Raw genomic sequence first — 19928 nt, 5'->3', positions numbered from 1 at the left:
TATGTGGCATCAGGCCACCCAGTTGAGCTTTGGGCCACGGTCGGTCCAGCGCACGCATTCCCAGCGCTACCATTTCAGGGGGTGTCTTATGCCCAGCTGCTCTCTGCCTCTTTCCATTTTTTCAGAGACGAGCGTATTTGTGGCCAGAAATAGAGGAGTGGGAAGACGTCTGCCTACGCTTTTGAGTGTGATACGTCGTTTTGGGAAGCATTTGGTGTGTTTTGTTTTGGTTTTTTTTCCGTAGCATTCATTCAAAAGTGTAGCCAGTTTTAGTCTAACTGGTATCTGCAGATTTTAAAAAGCAGGGTGTTAAGCTAGCTTTTCTCCCACCCACCTCTCCTGCCTGTGGCTTATCCTGTTGAGTGGAATTAGCTGAATTTCCAGTGACAAGTACAGCCTGCCAGCTGCTGTTTGAGTTGTAGTTGGCTCTCCTGCAACGCCCACAACCTGAGGAGGATTCCGGGAGGAAAAAGGGGGAAATTTGGCGCTGTTCAGTGCTATAGAATGAGTCTGGCAATGCAAACGCTGCACTTTTTACACTAGAGGAAGTAAAGAAGGTGTTTTCTTTGGTGCTGTGTCTTTCAAGGTAAATTTGGCTGGGGACCCCTGCCAAAGGAAATGCTCTGGGCCAAATTCTGCACTGAGCAATGTTGCTTGGAGTTGCATGCGGTGGTGCGGAGGAGAAGCTGTGTGCTTTGAGAAAACAGCCTCCAGCAGCTGTGTGTTTTTTAGCAGTCTTTGCAAAGTGCTCAGCGTTCCTCAGGTGGGCAGCTCAGTTACAACACAGCAAACTGCTGTTACCGAGCATGCGCTGTGAGCAGGGAGAGGGCTTTAGTTCTAGCGTTTGACGAGTTTAAGACCTGTTGGCAAGAGCGAAGGAAGCTGCCAGCTTCGGGCTTTGGGCTCTTGTCTCTGCTTTCCTTCCTTTTCTGTTTTTTCCGGACCTCAGGGAAGCTGTGGATGGATCCTTGGCTGTTACGTGGTCTGTGTGCAAGAGCCACGTCCTCAGAGCGTCCCTGAAAAACCAGCACCTTCACTGGCTGCCTGTGGTGGGAGCTGGGGATGCTCGGCACAGGTTTAGACCCACGAGGAGCTAAAATCCTAGAGAGAAGCTTTCTAATTGCTGAAGGCTGTGATTGAGCTTTGCCGCCAGCTGGCGCATAACGCTGTCACCGTGGGTTTGCTCCAGCTGCACGGGGGGAATCCTGCAGCCTTTGCAGCTGCAACGTGTCACTGTGTGCTGGTTCTCCATGGACAGCTTGTCAGCGTGGCGGCCCTGCCGCCGGACAGGGGGAGGAAAGGGTTTGCTGTGCCGGGGTGGGCAGTGGCCTGTGCTTGCTCTGTGTGACTGGGGCTGGATGTAGAGCTTGGTCTTCATGGGGAATCATAGAATGTCCTGAGTCTGAAGGGACCCACAGGGAACATCGAGTCCAACTCCTGTCCCCGCATATGACAACCCCACAGTTCACACCATGTGTCTGAGGACATTGTCCAGTCTCTTCTTGAACACTGTCAGGCTTGGAGCTGTGACACCCACCTGGGGATCCTATTCCAGCGTCCAGCACCCTCTGGGTGGAGAGCCTTTTCCTCATATCCAACCTGACCCCCTCCTGGCACATCTTCTGCCATTCCCTTGGGTTCTGTTGTTGGTTGCTAAAGAGAAGAGTTTGGTGCCTGCCCTTCTTCTTCCCCTTGTGAGGATGCTGTAGACCGTGATGAGTTCTCCTCTTAGTCTCCTCAATGAATCAGAGAGCACCTTCCAAGGCCCTGCTAGTCCATGAAATATCACTGACTAACACTTAGCTTATTTTATGGTATTTTTTTCCCCTCCTAAACTGTCTCAGTAGGAAGAATACTGGCACAAAAGTCCGCAAACGTTTCCCCCGTGTTCTAAGCAGCCCTCCCGCCAGCGGGCTGGTGCTGATAGCAGCTCCTGATGGCCAGCAGCCGGTCGCCAGCAGAGCGTTCCCTCGGGAGATGGGCTGAGTTTTGATCAGCAAAGTGCGTGCTTTGCAGCCAGAGCAGCAGGCGTCTCCCAACAGCAGCTCCCTGGCTCACCTCACGTGTTTCTTTTTAATACGTATTACTTCTCCGGTGACAAGAGGGAGCCCAGTGGGGTGTCTGGAGCTCTTTGCTGGCTGATGGAAGGGAACACACTGTGCTGGGAGGCTCTGGGGGCTTCTGAGCCAATTCCTCACTCTCACTGGTAAAGACCCATCTCTCGAGCTCCCTGGGGAGGGAACGGCTGCCCCGTGCTGGGGCTGTACCGGCAACAAGTGCTGTGTTTACCCCCAGTATCCCTGTGCAATCAAGTGGTGTCTGCAGAGAGGAAATACAGTTAGGCAGAGAATAAGTGTGTTTGCTTAGAGGGAACTGAATCTGAGCCTCCTAAATTAGCGCCCTGCCTGCTGGACCATCCTGCCCTGCCTCATCTCACCCAGCTGCCTTGGATTTGCTGAGGTTGAAATCAGGGCTGCGGTTAAAAGGTCTAAAAAAGTCGTCATATTCCATCACTTCAGGTCTGGTTTTGCTAATTAAAAATATTTTATAGAGTATTTATACAAATATTTGTGTTAAATTCTACCAGGCTTCTCCATTTTAGTATTAATTTGACACTGGCTCTAAAAATGGTTGAAAATCCATTTCTGCCCTGTCAAGCTCAGAGCGCGTCCTGTCACTACAGCTTAAATCCTCGCTGAACTTGGCAAGACTCGGGACCAAAGTCACTGTGGTGCCTGTGAAGACAATGCCCTTCATTATGCGTGAGTGTCATCAAGTCACGCTTGTTAAATCCTCTAATCCTAGTTAAAAAGCTCCAGCCTCACCCAAAATGAATGTGCGGAGAGACCAAATTGGTCCTGTTGGACTGGTTTTGATTTAATATCTCTGGAAGCAGAAGATGAACAGAAGAGCATCTTCCACAGAGCGGGTGCAGCGTGCGCAGGAATGGCCGGAGAGTCCCCTGTGCACCTCCTGGGCCCCGTTCCTGTGTTTTTATCCTTCTTTTCCTCATATAAATCCTGCTCCCCGCTGTTGTGGGTCCTTGGGCAGCTTTTCAAAGCCTCGGCTGGGTGGGGGCTGTGCCTTTCCAAAGGACGCGCTGTTCTCATCTCCTCGGGCTCTGAGCATCTTGCTCAGCCCTGGTCAGAGCCGTGTGCTTGTCCTGCTGCTTTTCAGAAGCCCTGTCTGTTTACTATCTGCAGACCAGAAACAGAACCTTTTCTGCTTGGTCTCCAGCCAAAATATTGCTTATTTTCGTGGTGCGTGGTGCAGTATCTACAAGCCCGTGCACAGCTGGGGTGTTTGTGCCATAGAAGCGCAGATTCTATTCCTTCCCATTTTCTTTCTTGTTACCCCAGCAATATGAAGCTGGAGGAGAACGTTTATGGGTAGCAGAGATGTTTGGTTTTTTATTTTTAGCTGAGCTCTCATGGAGCGGTCGCATCCTGTCCCTTATCTGCTGACCCTGGCTGTGCCTTCTGTAGGAGGGAGTGACACTGTCAGTCTGTGAGAGCTGACACGGTCTGGAGGTGACATCTCTAATGACAAGGGGAGACGACTGAGGCCATTGCATTTGTTCCCATGGGCCACCAGTGCACCCCACTCTGGCCCTGGGGCTCCCCCCATCCCCTCCTGTGACACATCCCGTCCCTGCCGTGTTTTGCAGATCGAAGCGCTTATGATGGAGATGCAGAACCCAGACACGGGCGTGAAGACGCAGACGCAGCGGGTGATGATCACGAACATCCCACACGCTGTGGCAGGTAAGATCTTTGTCAAGGGAAGGGGCCAAGAAAGCTCATCAAAGGAAAGCCCCATGTGGACCCTGTGGCCACCCCAGGGAGCCCGTGTTCCAAAAAATATTTGCTGTACATCCTTTGAGACACACCTGCTCCCTTTATCTCATTCTTGCTTGTCTCATTTTGCTCCTGCCTCTGAGTCAGAGCCACAAAGGTTGATAATCACGTGCTTTCAGCTGTCTTGTGAGAGTTTAAGTCGAGTGACCTTGCTTTCCCTTAGCACAGAGGTGAGTAAGTGCTTCAGCCTCCAGATCTGTCATAGTCCCAGTGAGGCTGGATCGCAAATAAAGATAAATATTAAAATCCAATTAACACAGGCAGCCTGGAGTCAGACTGAAAGACAGTACTTCAGAAATTAGCAATAAACAATTAGTCTCCCTTTTAACCTTTTCTGCTGATAATAATTTTTCTTCAGTATGCAAGAAAATAACAAAATATTCAGCCCACTTCTCTGCCTCTAGGTGATGGGTTTTTCCTCCTTCGAGCAGCAGCAGCGGACGGGGAGCTGTGCGGTGTCACGTACGGCGTCACAGGCGGCTCTCGTCACATCCATGTGGCATCTCGTCACATCTCGTCACATCTCGTCCTTCAAACCGCCTCCTTTTCAGAGCTCCCCCAGTGCCTCTGCCCCCCTGTCCTCCAAGCACCACAAAAGCTCTTGTGAGGGATCCTCCGCTGTAAATATTCGCACATACTCTGCCCAATCCCCCTCCTGCTTTGGTCTTTCTGCAGCACTTTGAAATTCAGAACACAAACTCCCACTGAAACCAGCAGTTTCAAGCAGCTCGGGAGACAACTTAACCAAATAGGTTCATTTTTCCCCACTGTATTTGCAAAGCCTAGTACACCCTTTGTGGTGTTTGCCCCATTTTTTTTTGTTCAAATGAGGAAGCAGAAGCCCTGAGATGAAGTGACTTGCCCATGGGATCAGTCAGTGAAAGGGTAAGGAGAACTTGGCTGACATCTGAAGCTTGTGCTCAGCAGCACCGCCTGCGCGTCACATCACAAACCGTATCCTGGTTGACATGACTATTACGCAGCTGAATTTGGTGGGGTGTGTTGCATCTGCGAAGGAGCTGCCCTTGCCCCCCCAGCTGTGGGTGAACGGCTAAGGCAGCGCTGCACATCAGCTTCCGCTGTCCTGAAGATGATGTGCCACCAGGATTGAGTGCAGGGGGAACAAATACTTCTCTTGATCTCTGACCAAAATAACCACTTCCTAAAAGTCCACGATGAGGTGATGTGGAGGGAGAATGCCCGTTAGTACTCAACCTATTTGCGTGCTGTCTGCTTTATTCTGGTTCCTTAACCAGAATTGCTCCACGTTCCCTCTTGCATAAATGATAAATTCTGCTCGTGATGGACAAGTGAGTTCCAGCCTCCTTGTGTGGCGGTCATCACTCTCTAAACTATGGTGTTTTTAGTGCTGCACAAATTGCATTTATACTGATTGGCTTCTGGGTGACGCAAAAGACTGGTTCTTGTTTAGTGAGGGGTTGGTGAAGATACCAGAGCAGTGGACACAGATCCACTGGAGAGAGCTGGCTCTTCATGTGCAGGAAGCTAATGGTTAAATTCGGTGTCGGGAAAATGGCTTGCAACAGAAAAGGCAAATAAACCTCCACGTTAAATGTGCATCTTTGGGGGAAAATGCTTACAGAGAGACCTGTCTAGAAATGAGTGATGAGATAATCCTTTAATTTCATCTATTTCAGGAAGCAGGCAGTAGGATAAGAGCTCTGAGCCCCTATTAGAAAGTTAAGTCATCACTGCAATGTCAAGAAAGGTCAACACCTCAGTCTGCAATCCTGGGGGACGTTTGGAGGGAAAGACCAAAAACTGATCGGGGAAATGAGTGTGTTTGGAAGGAGGTTTGTGAAATTTGCCCCCAGAGCATAAAACTAAAGCTGCTGGAGGTTTGTGCTGCCTGTGGGTGTGACTGGCCTGCACCCCACCAGGAGAACTGGGGGAGGCGAAGACTTTGTGAATGCAGAAACCTTGTTTGATTTGTCCTGTGACTCCTACAAAGTCGTGTCTCTTAAACAACTCAAGAGGACCTGTCACTGGTCTCTTACAAAAACTGAGGCAGGTCTGTGCTCGGTGAATCTCCAGATACTTTGCAGCGAACCTTTCAAGACAAGACTGTGTGAAACAAGGGGCACTTCACCTTCCCTGGGGGTCGAGGCTGTTGTGTTTTGCTTAAATCCTTTCTAAGCCAGTGATGGTTTAAGTGTTGCTTGGGCCACATGCGTCCCCGCACACTCGTGCTGCGCCATCCTGAGCTCAGCGCCGGCCTCGGGCTCCCTCTTGCTCGGTCAGGATAAAACCTGAGGAACAGCGAGAGATCTGCAGTGTGTTTTATCTCTGCTATTCTCGTGTGGTGCGTTTGAAATCACATTCGCAAGAAGGGGTCTGAGTGCTTGGTGGGCTCCAGAGCACAGTGAGCAGGGAGGGCTGGAGGGCTCTTGTTTTGGCCTATGGATTTCAAGCACCTGATGTTTTCTTTGCTTTACAGGTAATGACATATTGCAGTGGATTCTCCAGCGCTTGCAGATCACTCAGGAAGGTGGGTAGAAATGTCAAAATGGAGGCTTTTTCAGATTCAAGTTGTAAAATTTTAAGGTCTCTGTAGACAAAACCTCTTAATTTTCCTCTCCTGTGTAGCAGCTCACTTTTAAATTCCAGTGTGATGTTCCTGTGCAATCAAAATGTCCACTTTCTCCATTTTCAGAGGCGCTCCACCTGGGAGACCTGTTTGTCAAATACGGATACATCTACCCTCTCCAGGAGCCAAAGAACCTCACCCTTAAGACAGACGGCAGCCTGTACAGGTTTCAAGTGAGTTGCACCTTGTCTAAAGCCGTTGAGAGGGAGTTCAGCACTTGTTTGAAAAGCAGGCAGGTGTGCAGCCCTGCTGGTCGCTCAGCTTGCGGGAGGAAGGAGAAGAGGATCCACAGAGAAGCCTTAGACCAGTTCCCCCAGTTCTGTGTCACATCATCATTACAATTCACAAGGAAACCATGATACTTCCTTCAGCTAAATTAGCGTCCTGTGCTGAGGGAGTATGAGCTCAGGGCTGTTACACACTCACCAAGACTTGTTTTTTCTGCAGACCCCCTATTTCTGGCCCGTGCAGGCCTGGCCTGCTGATGACACGGACTATGGTGAGTTATAACGTTGTACGTGTTTGGGAGGCGCAGTGCAAGCCCCTGTGTTTGTGCACGCAGTCCTGCACCATGTTTGCTGCTCGTCTTTTTGTGCTGTGTGTCCCCATGCGATGACCAGCCCTTGCATTTTCTTTCATGCTGTTTTGTGAATAATTCTCAGTAGTGTTGAACTGAGGGAATGCCCTGGGTGTGACCACCTTGTGGTGGACTTGATGAGAGAAAGTGCTTGAGCTTCTCTTACATTCCACTAAGATCCATCAGACTGGAACACATCTGAAATACTCTGCTGCGTAGGGAAGACTTTAAACACAAGGCTAGGTTTCCCTGAGTAGTTAAGTGTATTTCTGGATCTGGGGCCAAGACTATTGCTGTAGATTTGGATATAGTTCTTTCTTTATATAATGCACAGCATCTCATTGATGGCTCTTTCCCTGTCAATCTTTTGCTGTCTTCATAATGCTTTTTATTATAGGGCTGGTCATGAAAGTTGGGCTGATCAGCTTGGTTTGCACCTGGGGGCTGCGCAGTTCACAGACTGATTTGTTTATACCAAGATGACTTTGTCTGCGTTATGCTGTAGATCTGGGGAAATAAAAAAGCCTGTTTTAGATTGGAATGGAACAAAACATTGGCCTGTATTTGGAAAACTTGGAGGTCAAACTCTGAAGAACCTCAGCATCTTCAAGGGTTGGTCCGGTGGTCTTTGACCCGCGAAACCCATTCGGAATTCCCAAAGGAGAGGCGACCACAGGCAGAATCTCACACGGCCCGTTCTGCGGGGCTGCTCCCAGCCCGGCTCCTCAGGTGTCAGCAACAAGCTGGAAGCACCAAGTTCATTTTATTTCGGTGAGCTTGAAGCTCATGCCCTGGAATATGTTGTAACAAAGATGATGAATGCTTGTCACATGGGGAAATTTTTAATTATTCTTGGATTCGCTGGTCTAAGTGACTGCTTGTTTGCTTTTCCTTCCATAGCCATTTACCTAGCGAAGAAGAACATTAAGAGGAAAGGGATTTTAGAAGAGTATGAAAAGGTAAGGAATGTTGTACTTGTTCCATTGCAAGCTCGTTTGCTGTAGTTTTAACCCTCTGTTACTAATGAAACCCACCTCTTGTATTGCATGAGGTGTTAGTCCAGCACTGCCAAAAGCCAAAATTTTGGAAGGGAAAAAGTGGCCAGTACAGGAAAACACTCTGAAGTTAATGATAGTTTTAGCAGGGGTGATTGCTCTCCTTGCAGTGGTATTTTTTGAGCTGTTGCAATTCAGGTAATTATGTTCAGAACAATCCAGATTTCTTGGCTTGGTTGCCAGGCTGGCCCAGCTGAGCTCTGGAGAGTCAAGAAACCCTTAGCATGGGAGCGCCTTGTCCAGAATCTTCACACTAACTGCTTTCTTATTTTTATTCCAGGAACATTACAACATGCTCAATCAAAAAATAAACTACAAGTGGGACTTCGTTATTATGCAGGCCAAAGAGCAGTACAAGTGAGTTGACTTGCGTTCCCTATTTGCATCGCTGGGGGGGGGTTGAGGAGGCAGAGCTTCACCGTCTTGGTACACAGTTAAATTACAGCTTAAAAACACAAACTGCAGCTTTAAAATAACTTGCAAGCGCCCCTCAAGATTGCGAAACAAACCTGCCTTTCCTATCAGATGGGTGTTTCTCCATTTAGCAAGGAAACTTCGCTCACTTCACACTTTGCGTGAAGGATTTCGGCTGTTTTCAAACAACTGGACTGATGCCGCAGCATGCCAGCCCACATTAGAAATGACTTCTTTTAGCTTGGGGTTGTCCGTGAGCATTTGGGGATCAGGCCACTGGACTTAGGAGCTGTTTGAGTCTGGTTCTGCTTGTAGATGTCTCGCAGCTGAACCGAATGGCCTGAATCAAGCAGCAATAAATGCTCCCAGCAGGGACTTCTGGAGAAAACTCTGACATGCACACTTAGGCACCCAGCCAAAACGGTTTAATTTTAAGAGCTGAATCCTTCAGTTTCCCAGGAAAATTAGTGAACATGAGATGGGATTACTCCTTCGGAGGTGCTTCCTACTTCTGTACATTCCTTTCACCTTTTCTACCTCCCAGCACTGCAGGCGCTGCCTCTGCCGTTCAGCAGCGTTTCTGTTTCTGCTGGGCTGGTAGCCAAGTCATCAGAATACAGCTCATCAGATAACTGTCTCATTAAACACGAGACTGTTGTTCTTGTAAATTGAGGTCAGACTTGGGCTAAGAGATGCCAAGCACAGTTTTAAAGTTAGATACCAAGACTGTGTCTGAACTAGTAGATTAAACACGTCTGAGGCTGTTTGATGGTGGCGCTGGGGCAGACTGGTGCAGAGCAGCCCGCATACACCCTGTTAACCACAGCGGGGTGGCCACATGCAAACAGCCTTTTGGGAATGCTCTTTTGCCCATGCTAAGTCCCAAATTGTGCCCAGGACTTGTCTGGGAAAGAATTAGTTGGTCCAAGCCCAAGCCATGCTGGCGCTTCTTCTGTTCAACAGTAGAGGTGATTTAGGTTTTAGTGCCTGAGAACACTGCTTGGCCCCATTTCCAAATAATTTCTGTGAGAAACATCCCACTTGACTGTGAGATGGGGCTGAGATGTGTCTGGGGTGTATCTCTGCGTGGCAGTCCTCAGATACTGCCCGGGGATATTGGGGACAGATAAAAACGAGGCGGCAGGACTGACCGCAAGTAGCGGGTTGTTGACGTAAAACTCTACCCAAGGGCTGTCCGTCTAATCAAAAGAGGATGTGTCTGCTCCCAGCGGAGCTCAGGAAGACGATGATTTCTCAAAAGCTACAGTCATGTGCGGCCACGTGAACAGCATGATCTGCAGTGCGGAATTAGCCAGGGTGAGATGTGGTCGGGAGGCTGCAATGGAGCATCACGCGGTCGGGCTGGGACCCACGGGGCAGGGGAGGCTGGGGCGTGTGCCCCCTTTCTCCTCCCGCTGCTTTTGGGAGAGCAAAGTTCATTAATTCCCCTGGCAGGGTTAAATCCTGTTCTTGGCTTTGCAGGGCAGGGAAGGAGCGGAAGAAGGCGGACAGGTACGCGCTGGACTGCCAGGAGAGAGCCTACTGGCTGGTGAACCGAACTCCTGTAAGTAGCAGATGTCGGCATGTGGCTTTAGTGCCTCGGTGGTGGTTTCCCTGCAGCCACTGTGGGCTGTGCACCCTCATGCTGCTCCTCGGGGAACAGGTCAGCCCCAGCTCCACACATTTCTCCTTCATGGCTCACAAAGGTGCAAGGGATTGGGGTCCAGCAGCAGCACCTGTGCTCAGATTTGGGGGGCAGAGCTCTCCCGGGGCACTGCTGGGGGCTTGAGGGTCTCTGTGTGCGTTTGTGTGAACCACAACTTTAACACAAACGAGTTACAAAGCTCTTGATGTTTCTTGTTCGCAACAGCCCGGCATGCTGGACGCCCTAGAGTACGGGTTAGACCGCGTAACGGATCCCAATGAAAACAAGGTAAACCAGGTGAGACAGGCTGTGTTTTGGTTCATTTTTCCCACACCCACTGGATTTGTTCAGGAGGGCCCAGACAATGTCCCTGGGATTGCTCAGCTCTGACAGCCAAACAGGCCAGAAGTTGAAGCCGTCTCATTGTCCAGGGGGTGGGACTCTCAAAATAGGCTTTGGCAGCATCTTTTGGCTTGAAAACACTTTGTCAGCTTCTTGCCACAGCAGTTAGTGTGAGCGTTTAGCTACAGGACATGTTTTCTCTGCTGGTGAAGCTGGATTAAGGAATCCTCTACCTCCAGATGCTTGTTGCTCCCTTTTTATTAGTGCTGAATGTGGCGTTGGGGGGGTGTAAAGGATCGGAGGAAAGATCCATGTTTAAAATAAACTGCCAGAATACCTCTGAAAGGGTAATGTGTGGCAAGAAGATGGAGACGTTGGTGTGGTGGGTTGAAGACACAAAATGTTGCCTTAAGAACACATATTGTACAGCTAGACCATAAAGAAACAACATGAATGAGCTGAGACCTGGGAGGCTGGAACTGAGTGGGACTGGTTCAGAGTCCCCAGTCGGACAAACGCAGTTGGGGGTGAGGATGATCCCAAGGGTCTCTTGCAACTGAAATGATTCTATGAGCTGGAGCTGCTCTCCTCCTGCTCCTTCAGTCCTTTTAAGCGATCCTGCATTCGTGCACTTACTGGTGTTCATTTGGGAGCCAAGTCAAAGTGTCTCTCTGCAATTAAATGCAAGTATTACTGCGATCCCACTCACTATGTTCCCACAACTTCTCATTTTTGTAGCGGCTTTTAAACGTCTCAACAGCCAGAGGCAGGATAATTGCTTTGGCCAACTGTGTTCTGTTGCTATAGAGACTGAAAATGAGCAAAATGTAGGGTTGGGGTGTATTTAAATTTTCTTGCTGTAAGTAGTAGCTGCCGAAAGCACTATTTTTTTTTTTAAGAGGAAAGGAGCGGTGGAAAGGGAGAGGGATGGAGAAGAGCAGTAAGCCAACTTCTCGCCCACAGTTTTACAGCTGACATGGAAGGGGATTTTAGGTTTGCAAACAGTCTGAAAGCCCATAGCCGTGTGCCAGCTGCCTGGTAGCACAGAGGAAGCGAGCTGAGGGGTCTCGGTTCGGCTCAGGGGTCTCTGATGTTCGGTTCCTCCTGTCGGCAGGGACCCCCAGGAGGGCATGAGCCAAAGGACACCAGCTTTGAGGTGACTTCACCGCCTTTCTCGTTGAAGCTGCTCTCTGAGTTGTGCCTCCGCTCTGGAGGCCGAGCTGAAGAGATCAGGTTCTTTTTGCTCCTCTTTTTGCTTTTGGTAGATCGAGTGACAATACACGAGACAGCCAAAAGCTCACATAGAGCCACCTTTGGACTAGCAGCTTTATTATTATTATTATTGCTGCAGGGTGCTCTCACAAGCACCTGTGATGAGCAGACAGCATGACCCAAGCTCTGCCAGTAAATGCTGAGCTGGACTGAGCTGCTTTGGCCCCATCTCAGCCCTGCTGCAGGCAGCGCAGCGTTATTGATGTTTTCTGCGTGCCCAGCCCCTGGCTCCAACAGGGGTGAAACGATAAGAGCAGAAAATGAGTGCATGAATCCAGCGCCCATTTATTCGGTTTCTGTCTCTTTTCCCACTCAATCCAGCTTCACTTTGTTGGCCAATTAGTTTTCTTTTATCTTGGCAGCTAAGACAGAAAATATTCCTGGTGATAATTAATTTCTGACATCAGGATGACTTTTTTGAAGCTGCTATTGGTGTGAACATCTCTTTCACTTGCCTCAGCCCCTTTGGTAGGCTGCTCCCTCCCTAATTGATAGAGTCCTCTGGGATAAACAGGTGCTCAGCCAAATATTGCACTCCTTTGAAAGGGACTTTCATTACTGACCCATGAGCATCCCTTGCGGTTATAATGAGTTAGGAGTTGTAGTTGGGCAGATGTAACCATCCATCCAACAGCTAATTAAGGGATGCTTTAGCCTTTTGTTATCCAGATCTCAGGCTCATGATCCAGCTGCTTAGAGAGTTACCAGGCAACTGACGGAGCCCGCTGCCTCCCTGCAGGGACACGCTCGGCTTTTGCCTCCCTCTGTAACCAGAGAGTCTTTCTGAAAGGTGCATTAGCTTGGCCAAAAATCACTGCACTGGGTTCAGGGACTACTGAATGAAGTGCCCCTGCTTGTCGTATGCAGCAAATCAGCCACAGATCATCGTAGTCATTGCTGGTCTTTAATGTCATAAGTCTTTGTTAGTCTGGCTGCCTGATAAATGCAGAACTTCTGCTGTGTCCATCACGGTTTGTGATACAACAGGATCAGCAGCAGATAAGATATAGGGGAAAACTGGCAATTTGAGTGAAACTGGGCATGCGGGCAGTTCCAGGTGTGGTTTCCAGCTGTTGTGCTGGAAGCAGCAGTGCAGTGGAGATGCATGTTGAGATGATCTTATGCTCATCCTCACAGGATCCCCGTGGTCATCCTGGCCGAGCTGCATGTGCAGAGCACCGTGGCGTTAGGGCAGAGTGCGGGTGCGATTTGCAGTGCCCTGGTCCAAAACGAGCTCACAGTGGCCTGTGCTCCACAATGTGGAGCAGAGGAGGTCCATGCCAATGGGTAGCTGGAAATTAGCAGGTGTCCCAGCTCTTGCGGGAGCTCTTGGTTCCCAGGGTGTCCTGGTGCGTCTTGGGGAGGAGGGTGTTGAACAGCACTCAACTGAGACAGACCCAAGTCTTTCACTAATTGCCATTTTGATTTGAAGCCTGCAGGGCTGGGGAGCTTATCCGCAGTAATTGCGATAAGTCACTCGTTAAGGGCATTGCAAGATTAATCTCATTATAAGAAATTACTCTTTTGTTCCAAATACGATTTCCTTCCAAATGAGGGTGGGTGGGTGGTACACGGCACTTTGGGATTGCTGCTGACGGGGACAGGGAAGGTGGTGGGGACACCTGGCAGTGCTCAACAGGATACAGGGAGTGTTTGGGGTCCCTTGGACCAGCAGCCAGGCTGGAAATGTGACGGGAGCGCTGTGGGAGAAAAGGAGATGAAATGCTGTGCAGCTCTGGGGTGAAACAGCTGAGATCCTTCCCCGTCGCTGTGGATTTCAGAGCTCAGGCTGTGACAGGAGGGGATCCTTTAAAAAAAGAGAAAAGATCTTGTTTGCAGACATGGCATTAGCTTTGATTTTTACTCACCCACATATAATTTTTCTGTTGTGATGGCATTTTAATTCATGCCTTTCCTACTCTATGTAACATTTAATTTACTGTGTTCTTTTTCTCTTCCCCACAGCTGTTTGTCTCGTGTGTGTGTGGTGTGCTGCCTGCCTCTAAGGCCCCTATAGAAGATAACCGACTTCATCACCACCTGAGCTGCCTTCAAGCCATGATGCCGACGTCCCCCCCACCGCACAGAGAAAAAAATGGGCGGCCTTTTAAAACCGTCTAATGATTTTAACGTGTTGCTTTTCCTAAAGTAAATGTGCTACCCACGCTGAAGTTCCATCAAACGGAACAGTTGAGCTGGCACTTGTAAATCTGATGGGGCCTGGTTTGTATCTCGGTTCCCCAAGGAGACAGTGAACTGCTATTGTGCAGGAAATAACTGGCCTGAAACAGAAACAAAGCTTTGTAAAGAGGGCACTTGTAGGGCAGTAAATGTAACCAGGTGGTGTTGGTTTTTTTTCCTTCCATTTCTACAGTGTATCTGAAATGATGATGCTGTAGAAATGGGGGAAGAAATAGTGTCAGCATGGAAGCTGGGGTGGCATCAGGGGTGCAGCTCAGAGCAGAGAAGGATAGAAGCTGTTCCTTGCTCTGTGTCCTCCATCATTTATAAGACAGATGACCCAGGAGCTTTTGAATCAGTGAGAGAGGCTGTACAGCCTCATGACTGATGGTCCAAGAGCTTTTTCTCCCCGTTGGTGTGTCACCCCTCACACACAGTTCCTTGTGTGTGGCCAGCAGAGCGTTGCTGCTGCTGCAGCTGCTGTTTGCGTTCCTGTTTGTCCCTGCTGAGATGATGCACGCTGGAGTCATTCAGAGCTGGTCGTGGCATTTCCAGCAGAAAAAGCTTCCTTGCGATGCCACGGTGAGGGTTTCTGTTAGCACTACACTGGCTTTGCGTTAGGATCAGATGGGCTGGCTTCGTGGCAGTGCGGTACAGGTTGGCTGATCTGCTGCATATCTGGCTCCCGCTGCTGAAACGGTGAGTGTGCCCTCTCAAAACCAGCCAAGTTTCGGTAAAATATGTGTATTTTTCTGCCATAGAGAGAATGGTTTCTCCCCCCTGAGCAGGACTAGTGATGATGGCTAAAATGCTTCATCTCACAAACTGCCCTTCCCCAGGGCACTCTGCAGACCCACGGGTTGGTTTGACAGAGTAATTCTGGGATGCAGATCTTGTTGGCTAAAGCGGGAGATGAGGAACTGAAGCACTGCATAAGCTTTTAAAGGCTGGCTGGGAGCATCCCTGCCGTAGCCTGTCTTTCCTTCTCCTTCCTCAAGTTTATTTCACACAAAGTAACTGTGCTTCAAAGGAAGCTGCGTGAATAAACACCCTGCAGTTAATTGCTTGCCTTCAATTGCTTGCTCATTTGTGGATGACATGTAACATAGTCTGAGTTATTCAAATCACAACGTAAGCACCCTTTGCATAGCAGATACCGCTTCTGAGGCTTTTAATTGTGGTGTTTATATTTTGCGATGTGTTGGTTCCTGTCTGCTTTAGCTAATATTGAATGATCTAATCTGTGTCTCGTAAACGAATCTATTTTAGCACCATTAGAATAACCCCTTAATTGAAGGCATACAGGCAGCCTGTGATGGAAGAAGCAATGCTAAACAGTAAATACAGCTAATGGAACGATTTACGGTGTGTGGATGCTCTTAGCTTTGATGACACCCTGATTAGCTGAGCTGCTGTGTTTGATTTTAATTGTAATGAGAATTAATTGGAGAGCGCTGCACAATGGCAGCCCTGCAACGATGTTTTCATGTCTCAAAAAAGGCGAGTGAAAGCACCCACCCCAATTTAATGGGTTTTGTTTCTTTATTTTTACAGAAAAAAACTATGGACGTTTATAGGAGAGAGGTAAGTGGTCCTTCCCTCGCTTCTAGGGGTTCATCCTGTATGTGTTGAAATGATTCTATGACTGTGTTGTGTACATTGGTGTTGCACGGGGGCTCAAATCCCCTTTGCAGGGGATGAGCAGTTTTGAAAGCGCCCGGGTTTGGCTGGCGGAGTCTCTGCCCCACGGAGCTTTTGGTGGATGTGCTTTCAGGACGTCTCCTGCCTCTGCACGTCGCTTTGCTGGCAGCCAGCAGCTCTGCCGGTGCCGGGAAGGCTCATGCAAGGACAGACACCAGGCGAAAGTCCAATAGATCCAAATTAGTGGTGGGGAAACCATAGGAGATACATCCAGTGGCGCCAGGGTAGAGACAGCCAAGGATCAATGATAATTATGTGCTAAATCATCCAGAGCATTTGTAGGTGCCTAGGGTGGTAGCTATTATCCTATTTTTATATAGCATGGGGAGTGCTTTTTAATTACTTGCACATTGCAAAATGCTCTTCTGGCATTTGCAATAAACTCAGTGAAAGAAAACTGTTTTACTAAGGCAGTTTAGGGATTCTCTGTTTCCTTGGATATCCAATAATTAGGGAAGAAGCAGTTGGCCTTGCTACCTGGCAGAGGCCGTGTTTGAGGTTTGCGTGGGCATGGCCTTGTCTTCATGTCTCTGTGCTCCTAACCATGGGCTTGTCTGATCCCTCTCAGATCATGTACTATCAGCAGGCCATCATGAAGTCCCGAGTGAAATCTTCTGTCTCTCTTGGAGGGTAAGTCCTGCTTTCCTTTTGTCCACACGTTAATTAGACTTCAGTGCTCATCTCCTAATGAGATGATGGAGCAGTCTGCTCCGGCAGCTGGTGACTCAGCCAGGAGGATCGATGCGGTGGCCACACGCAGTGTTGTTTTGCTGGCTGGGCCAGGAGCCGCGAGGCAGAGGAGGGATCAGTGTCCCAGTCGTGATGAAGAGTCTCCCTTGGAGCCAACGGGGCTTTTCTGCGGATGTTTGCAGAGCGGCACCAGCCTCTGGGCCGAGATTCCCTCTGAAATCAAGATGGATTCAGCCCCAGCTCTTGCTTGTGCGGTGATGCTCACCAGAAGGCTGGGGCAAGTCTCAGGTTATTCTATATTATGAAGGAGCACAAGCATCTCCATAAATGTCCAAGCAATTAATTAGCAATTTATCTTCTCAGTGAGTGTTTCCTGATTGGATTTTTGTTGAAGCCGATGTGGTGCAAAGTTCCCGGTCCGAGCATTAGCCAGCAGCGTGTTTGCCACCGGCATTCCTGGAATTGTATGTGCTAGCCAGGTGCCGAGAGGCGCAGTCCACACCACCCGGCTGCTTTACATAGTCATTGCCTCCCAGAGATCCCTATCCAATCCGAGATAAACCAGGTGCTCAGGCCTGTTCCCTGGGAGAACAGTCCCGGATGGATGGGATATGAGGAAGAGCTGGGGAAGCAATGATGTCTTCTGGAAACCACAGCTTGCCTCAGTTTTCCAAATGATGAGATGGAGCTGGGGACACCTCCCAGGAATTTTGTGGGGTGTGTTTGTCAATGGAGCTCTTCATACGTTAGTCCTAGTCTTCCGATGGATAATGTCTGTCACCGAGATCAAAAAGTCATCAGGAAATTTGGATCTCCATCTCAGCTGCAGGATTGGGTCCAAATCAAATTATTATTGATGAGGATATGAGCAGCAACTAGATGGTGTGCATGTATCAGAGCATTGCATTTGTTTAGGAGGAGCTGCAAGGCACTAATCATTAAAAGGACAGAGAAATGTTACCTGAGTTGACAGGTTTAGAGTTGTAGCTTGATTAGAAGATATGGATTGGAGTGAATTCCGCAGGTGCTGAATGCCCTGGCATTTCCAGTGAGAAGATGGGATCGACCACCTCTGTGCCAAACCTGTGGTGTGTTTGTGCAGCAGCGCTGGATGACTGCGGGATCCGTGCCAGGGTGCCTTGGGCACCTTGGGCAGTGCGCTCCCAGCTCCGAGCACAGTTTGGCCTGGGAGGGAATTTTAAGCACAGAAACCAGATGATTTTCTTTTTTTCCAAGAGTGAAAAAGAGAGGAGAAAGCTAAAATTCCAGGGCATTAGTGAAGTCGGTTGTAATGATAAGTCTGGCCAACTTAGAAGGTAGGAGAAGTGTTTATCCGATTCCTGCAAGGACAGAGACATTTTTGCTTGGTGCTGAGCCCTCAGCCTCATTTGCAGAGGAACGAGCCGTGCGGTGCTTGAGCGGGGGAAGGAGAAGCCGGGATGTGCTCCTGGTGTTCCCTCCGTTCTCCCGGAGCTCCCTGTGCGTGGAGAACCCCCCTGAGCAAATACAGCGCTCGCTTTCCTCTTCTCTGGGACTTTCCCCTCTGTAACGTGTAGCACAAACCAGTGCAACCATTTATTTGGTTGTAACGGGGCTGGCTGCAATTCTGCTTGCGAGTTAATACTTTGGTTTTGTTGGATTTACTCGCAGGCTTGTGAAGTACTCTGAGCAGTTCCTCTCCAATGATCCCATCCTGTCTGGATGTCTCCCCAGCAACCCCTGGATAACAGATGACCCTGAGTTCTGGGATCTCAATGCAAAACTGTATGTATTTGTATTCTCCTGCCAGCTCGTGATTGACACTGACCTTTGGGCTGATAGAAATCAGAAAAGGGAACTGTTGATTTAGTCATGATGTCTGGTCTCTGATCGTGAGCAGGGAAGAGCTCTCTTTGGTCGTGCTAAAGAAACTGTCTCCTGGGAATACTTCCTGCTGAACTTCCAGCATTATCTTCTTCACATGGAGCCTTCCTTAAAGTTACAGAAATTCCTAAACCGATGAAGAGAGTACGCGCTCAGCCCCTGCTGAGTGGGTCTGATCTTCCCCCTGGATGAGTGAAGTCCACTTTTACTAGCTCAGGAATGGAATGTGACCAGTTATGCTCAGGTATAGCACTTGGTTTAGTGTTAACCTTGCTAAATGGGTGCTGCCGATGGTGCAGCAATTCAGGGTTCAAGAAATGGCCCTTGTTCTTCGCATGAACCTCAGGCTGCTTTCTTAGGAGAGAGTTTGGGTTGGAGGCACGTACTGGTGCTCCATCCCTTCTCTGAGGTCTCCCTTGGTGTTCCACTCAGTATTTGCTAATTATACAGTGGCATCTCTGGGCCTGAAGCATATAATATATTACTGGTTCTCATTTGAGACCAGCAATCCTGTTAGAGGGATATTATCCCATCAGACAGCCCAACGGGCGCCTTCACAAGGAGCAAAGCTTCAGGCAGCAATCAGTGCCTCCTCCAGCATGGGACCGAGTCAAACCTCTGGCAAAACTGGCCTGTCATTGTGAGAGCAGCATAAATCCGAGATAAATCCTCGTCCCACTGGGTACTAAGTTGTTTAATTACGGCTTCCTTAGCAGACTGACTTCAGGAGCTCATTACAGCATTCTGGAAAACAGAGAGTGCTGAAAAGTCTCTTGGCGTTCCAGCAAAGGGCATTTTGGTTTTAACCCATCTGCCAATTAGCTGGGCTGTGTGAACCCCACAATGCTGTTTGTTTCCAACCTGTGCAGCGTGGAAGTCCCCACCAGGATGCGCGTGGAGCGATGGGCCTTTAACTTCAGCGAGCTGATACGGGACCCGAAAGGCCGGCAGAACTTCCAGCTCTTCCTGAAGAAGGAGTTCAGCGGTGAGTCTGTGTCTGTTTGTCCATGCCCAGGGACACGGCAGAGACAGAGCAGGGGGCAATCCCTGCAAAGGTGCTGGGAGCTGGGACGGTGACAAAGGGAGCAGAAGTGGCTCTGGAGGCGATGGCTGTGCAATACCATCTAGTGGCACAGGACACAAAGCACAGCCCAGGGCACTCCCTGTGCTGGGCATCGCTGCCGGGGGAGCTGGAACTGCTGCATTCACACTCTGACAGGTGTCAGTGAGCAGGAAAGGCTCTTTTCCTCCTGCAGCCACAAGAGATTTTCAAGGTGGCTGTTAGAATTAGACAGACTGAATTGGGGCTGATGAGTATCGAGTCAAACAAATTTGGTTCTGGAGTTAATAAACAGGATTGTGTTTTCCTCTTGCTCTCTGCTGACCAAGTCCTTGTTACACAGGAGAGAATCTGAGTTTCTGGGAAGCGTGTGAGGATCTCAAGTACGGAGACCAATCCAATATCAAAGAAAAAGCAGAAGAGATTTACAAGTGAGTGTGGTAATTCTATATTCTTAAACTCTTTGTACATGAGTCCCATCACATTCTTCCACAGGCCTTCATTCTCCAAATGATTTATTCCTGAGACTTTTCTTTGTAAGCTGTCATCAAATGTGGCTGTCCTATGTCCCCACATAGGAAAGGAGCTTTTGAAGATGAAAGCCTAAGTATTGTTTTATTATATGGTTACTTTTCCTTTCTGTTCTATGATTCTATTACATTT

General features: G+C 49.0%; 1 protein-coding gene and 1 long non-coding RNA gene across 8 annotated transcripts in view; both read left to right on the top strand.

Moving 5' to 3' along the window:
* Positions 1 to 19928, top strand: part of RGS9 (regulator of G protein signaling 9) — a 29872-nt gene that overhangs the window by 592 nt on the left and 9352 nt on the right. For 5 of the 7 annotated variants that reach the window (XR_010467074.1, XM_065034989.1, XM_065034990.1 and 2 more), the window contains exons 2-14: positions 3668 to 3764; positions 6316 to 6366; positions 6532 to 6638; positions 6913 to 6964; positions 7943 to 8001; positions 8378 to 8454; positions 9994 to 10075; positions 10382 to 10444; positions 15506 to 15535; positions 16221 to 16282; positions 17993 to 18106; positions 19075 to 19190; positions 19609 to 19696. Coding sequence is in view for 6 of the 7 variants with exons in the window: in XM_065034989.1 (XP_064891061.1) it covers positions 3668 to 3764; positions 6316 to 6366; positions 6532 to 6638; positions 6913 to 6964; positions 7943 to 8001; positions 8378 to 8454; positions 9994 to 10075; positions 10382 to 10444; positions 15506 to 15535; positions 16221 to 16282; positions 17993 to 18106; positions 19075 to 19190; positions 19609 to 19696 (998 nt within the window). In the remaining variant the exon portion in view is untranslated. Of the gene's footprint in view, positions 1 to 3667; positions 3765 to 6315; positions 6367 to 6531; positions 6639 to 6912; positions 6965 to 7942; positions 8002 to 8377; positions 8455 to 9804; positions 9829 to 9993; positions 10076 to 10381; positions 10445 to 13886; positions 14651 to 15505; positions 15536 to 16220; positions 16283 to 17992; positions 18107 to 19074; positions 19191 to 19608; positions 19697 to 19928 lie in introns of those variants that run through there. The other 2 variants (XM_065034992.1, XM_065034993.1) reach the window with 2 other exon arrangements.
* On the top strand, positions 10460 to 13952 carry LOC135575781 (uncharacterized). The gene is made up of 2 exons (XR_010467075.1): positions 10460 to 11731; positions 13736 to 13952. It is a non-coding gene; the product is annotated as an uncharacterized LOC135575781 (long non-coding RNA).

Source organism: Columba livia, chromosome 18 (genome assembly GCF_036013475.1).
Source record: "Columba livia isolate bColLiv1 breed racing homer chromosome 18, bColLiv1.pat.W.v2, whole genome shotgun sequence".
Taxonomy (NCBI): domain Eukaryota; kingdom Metazoa; phylum Chordata; class Aves; order Columbiformes; family Columbidae; genus Columba; species Columba livia.
The sequence above is the reverse complement of the archived record's forward strand: the minus strand, read 5'-3'. Positions and strand labels throughout refer to the sequence as shown.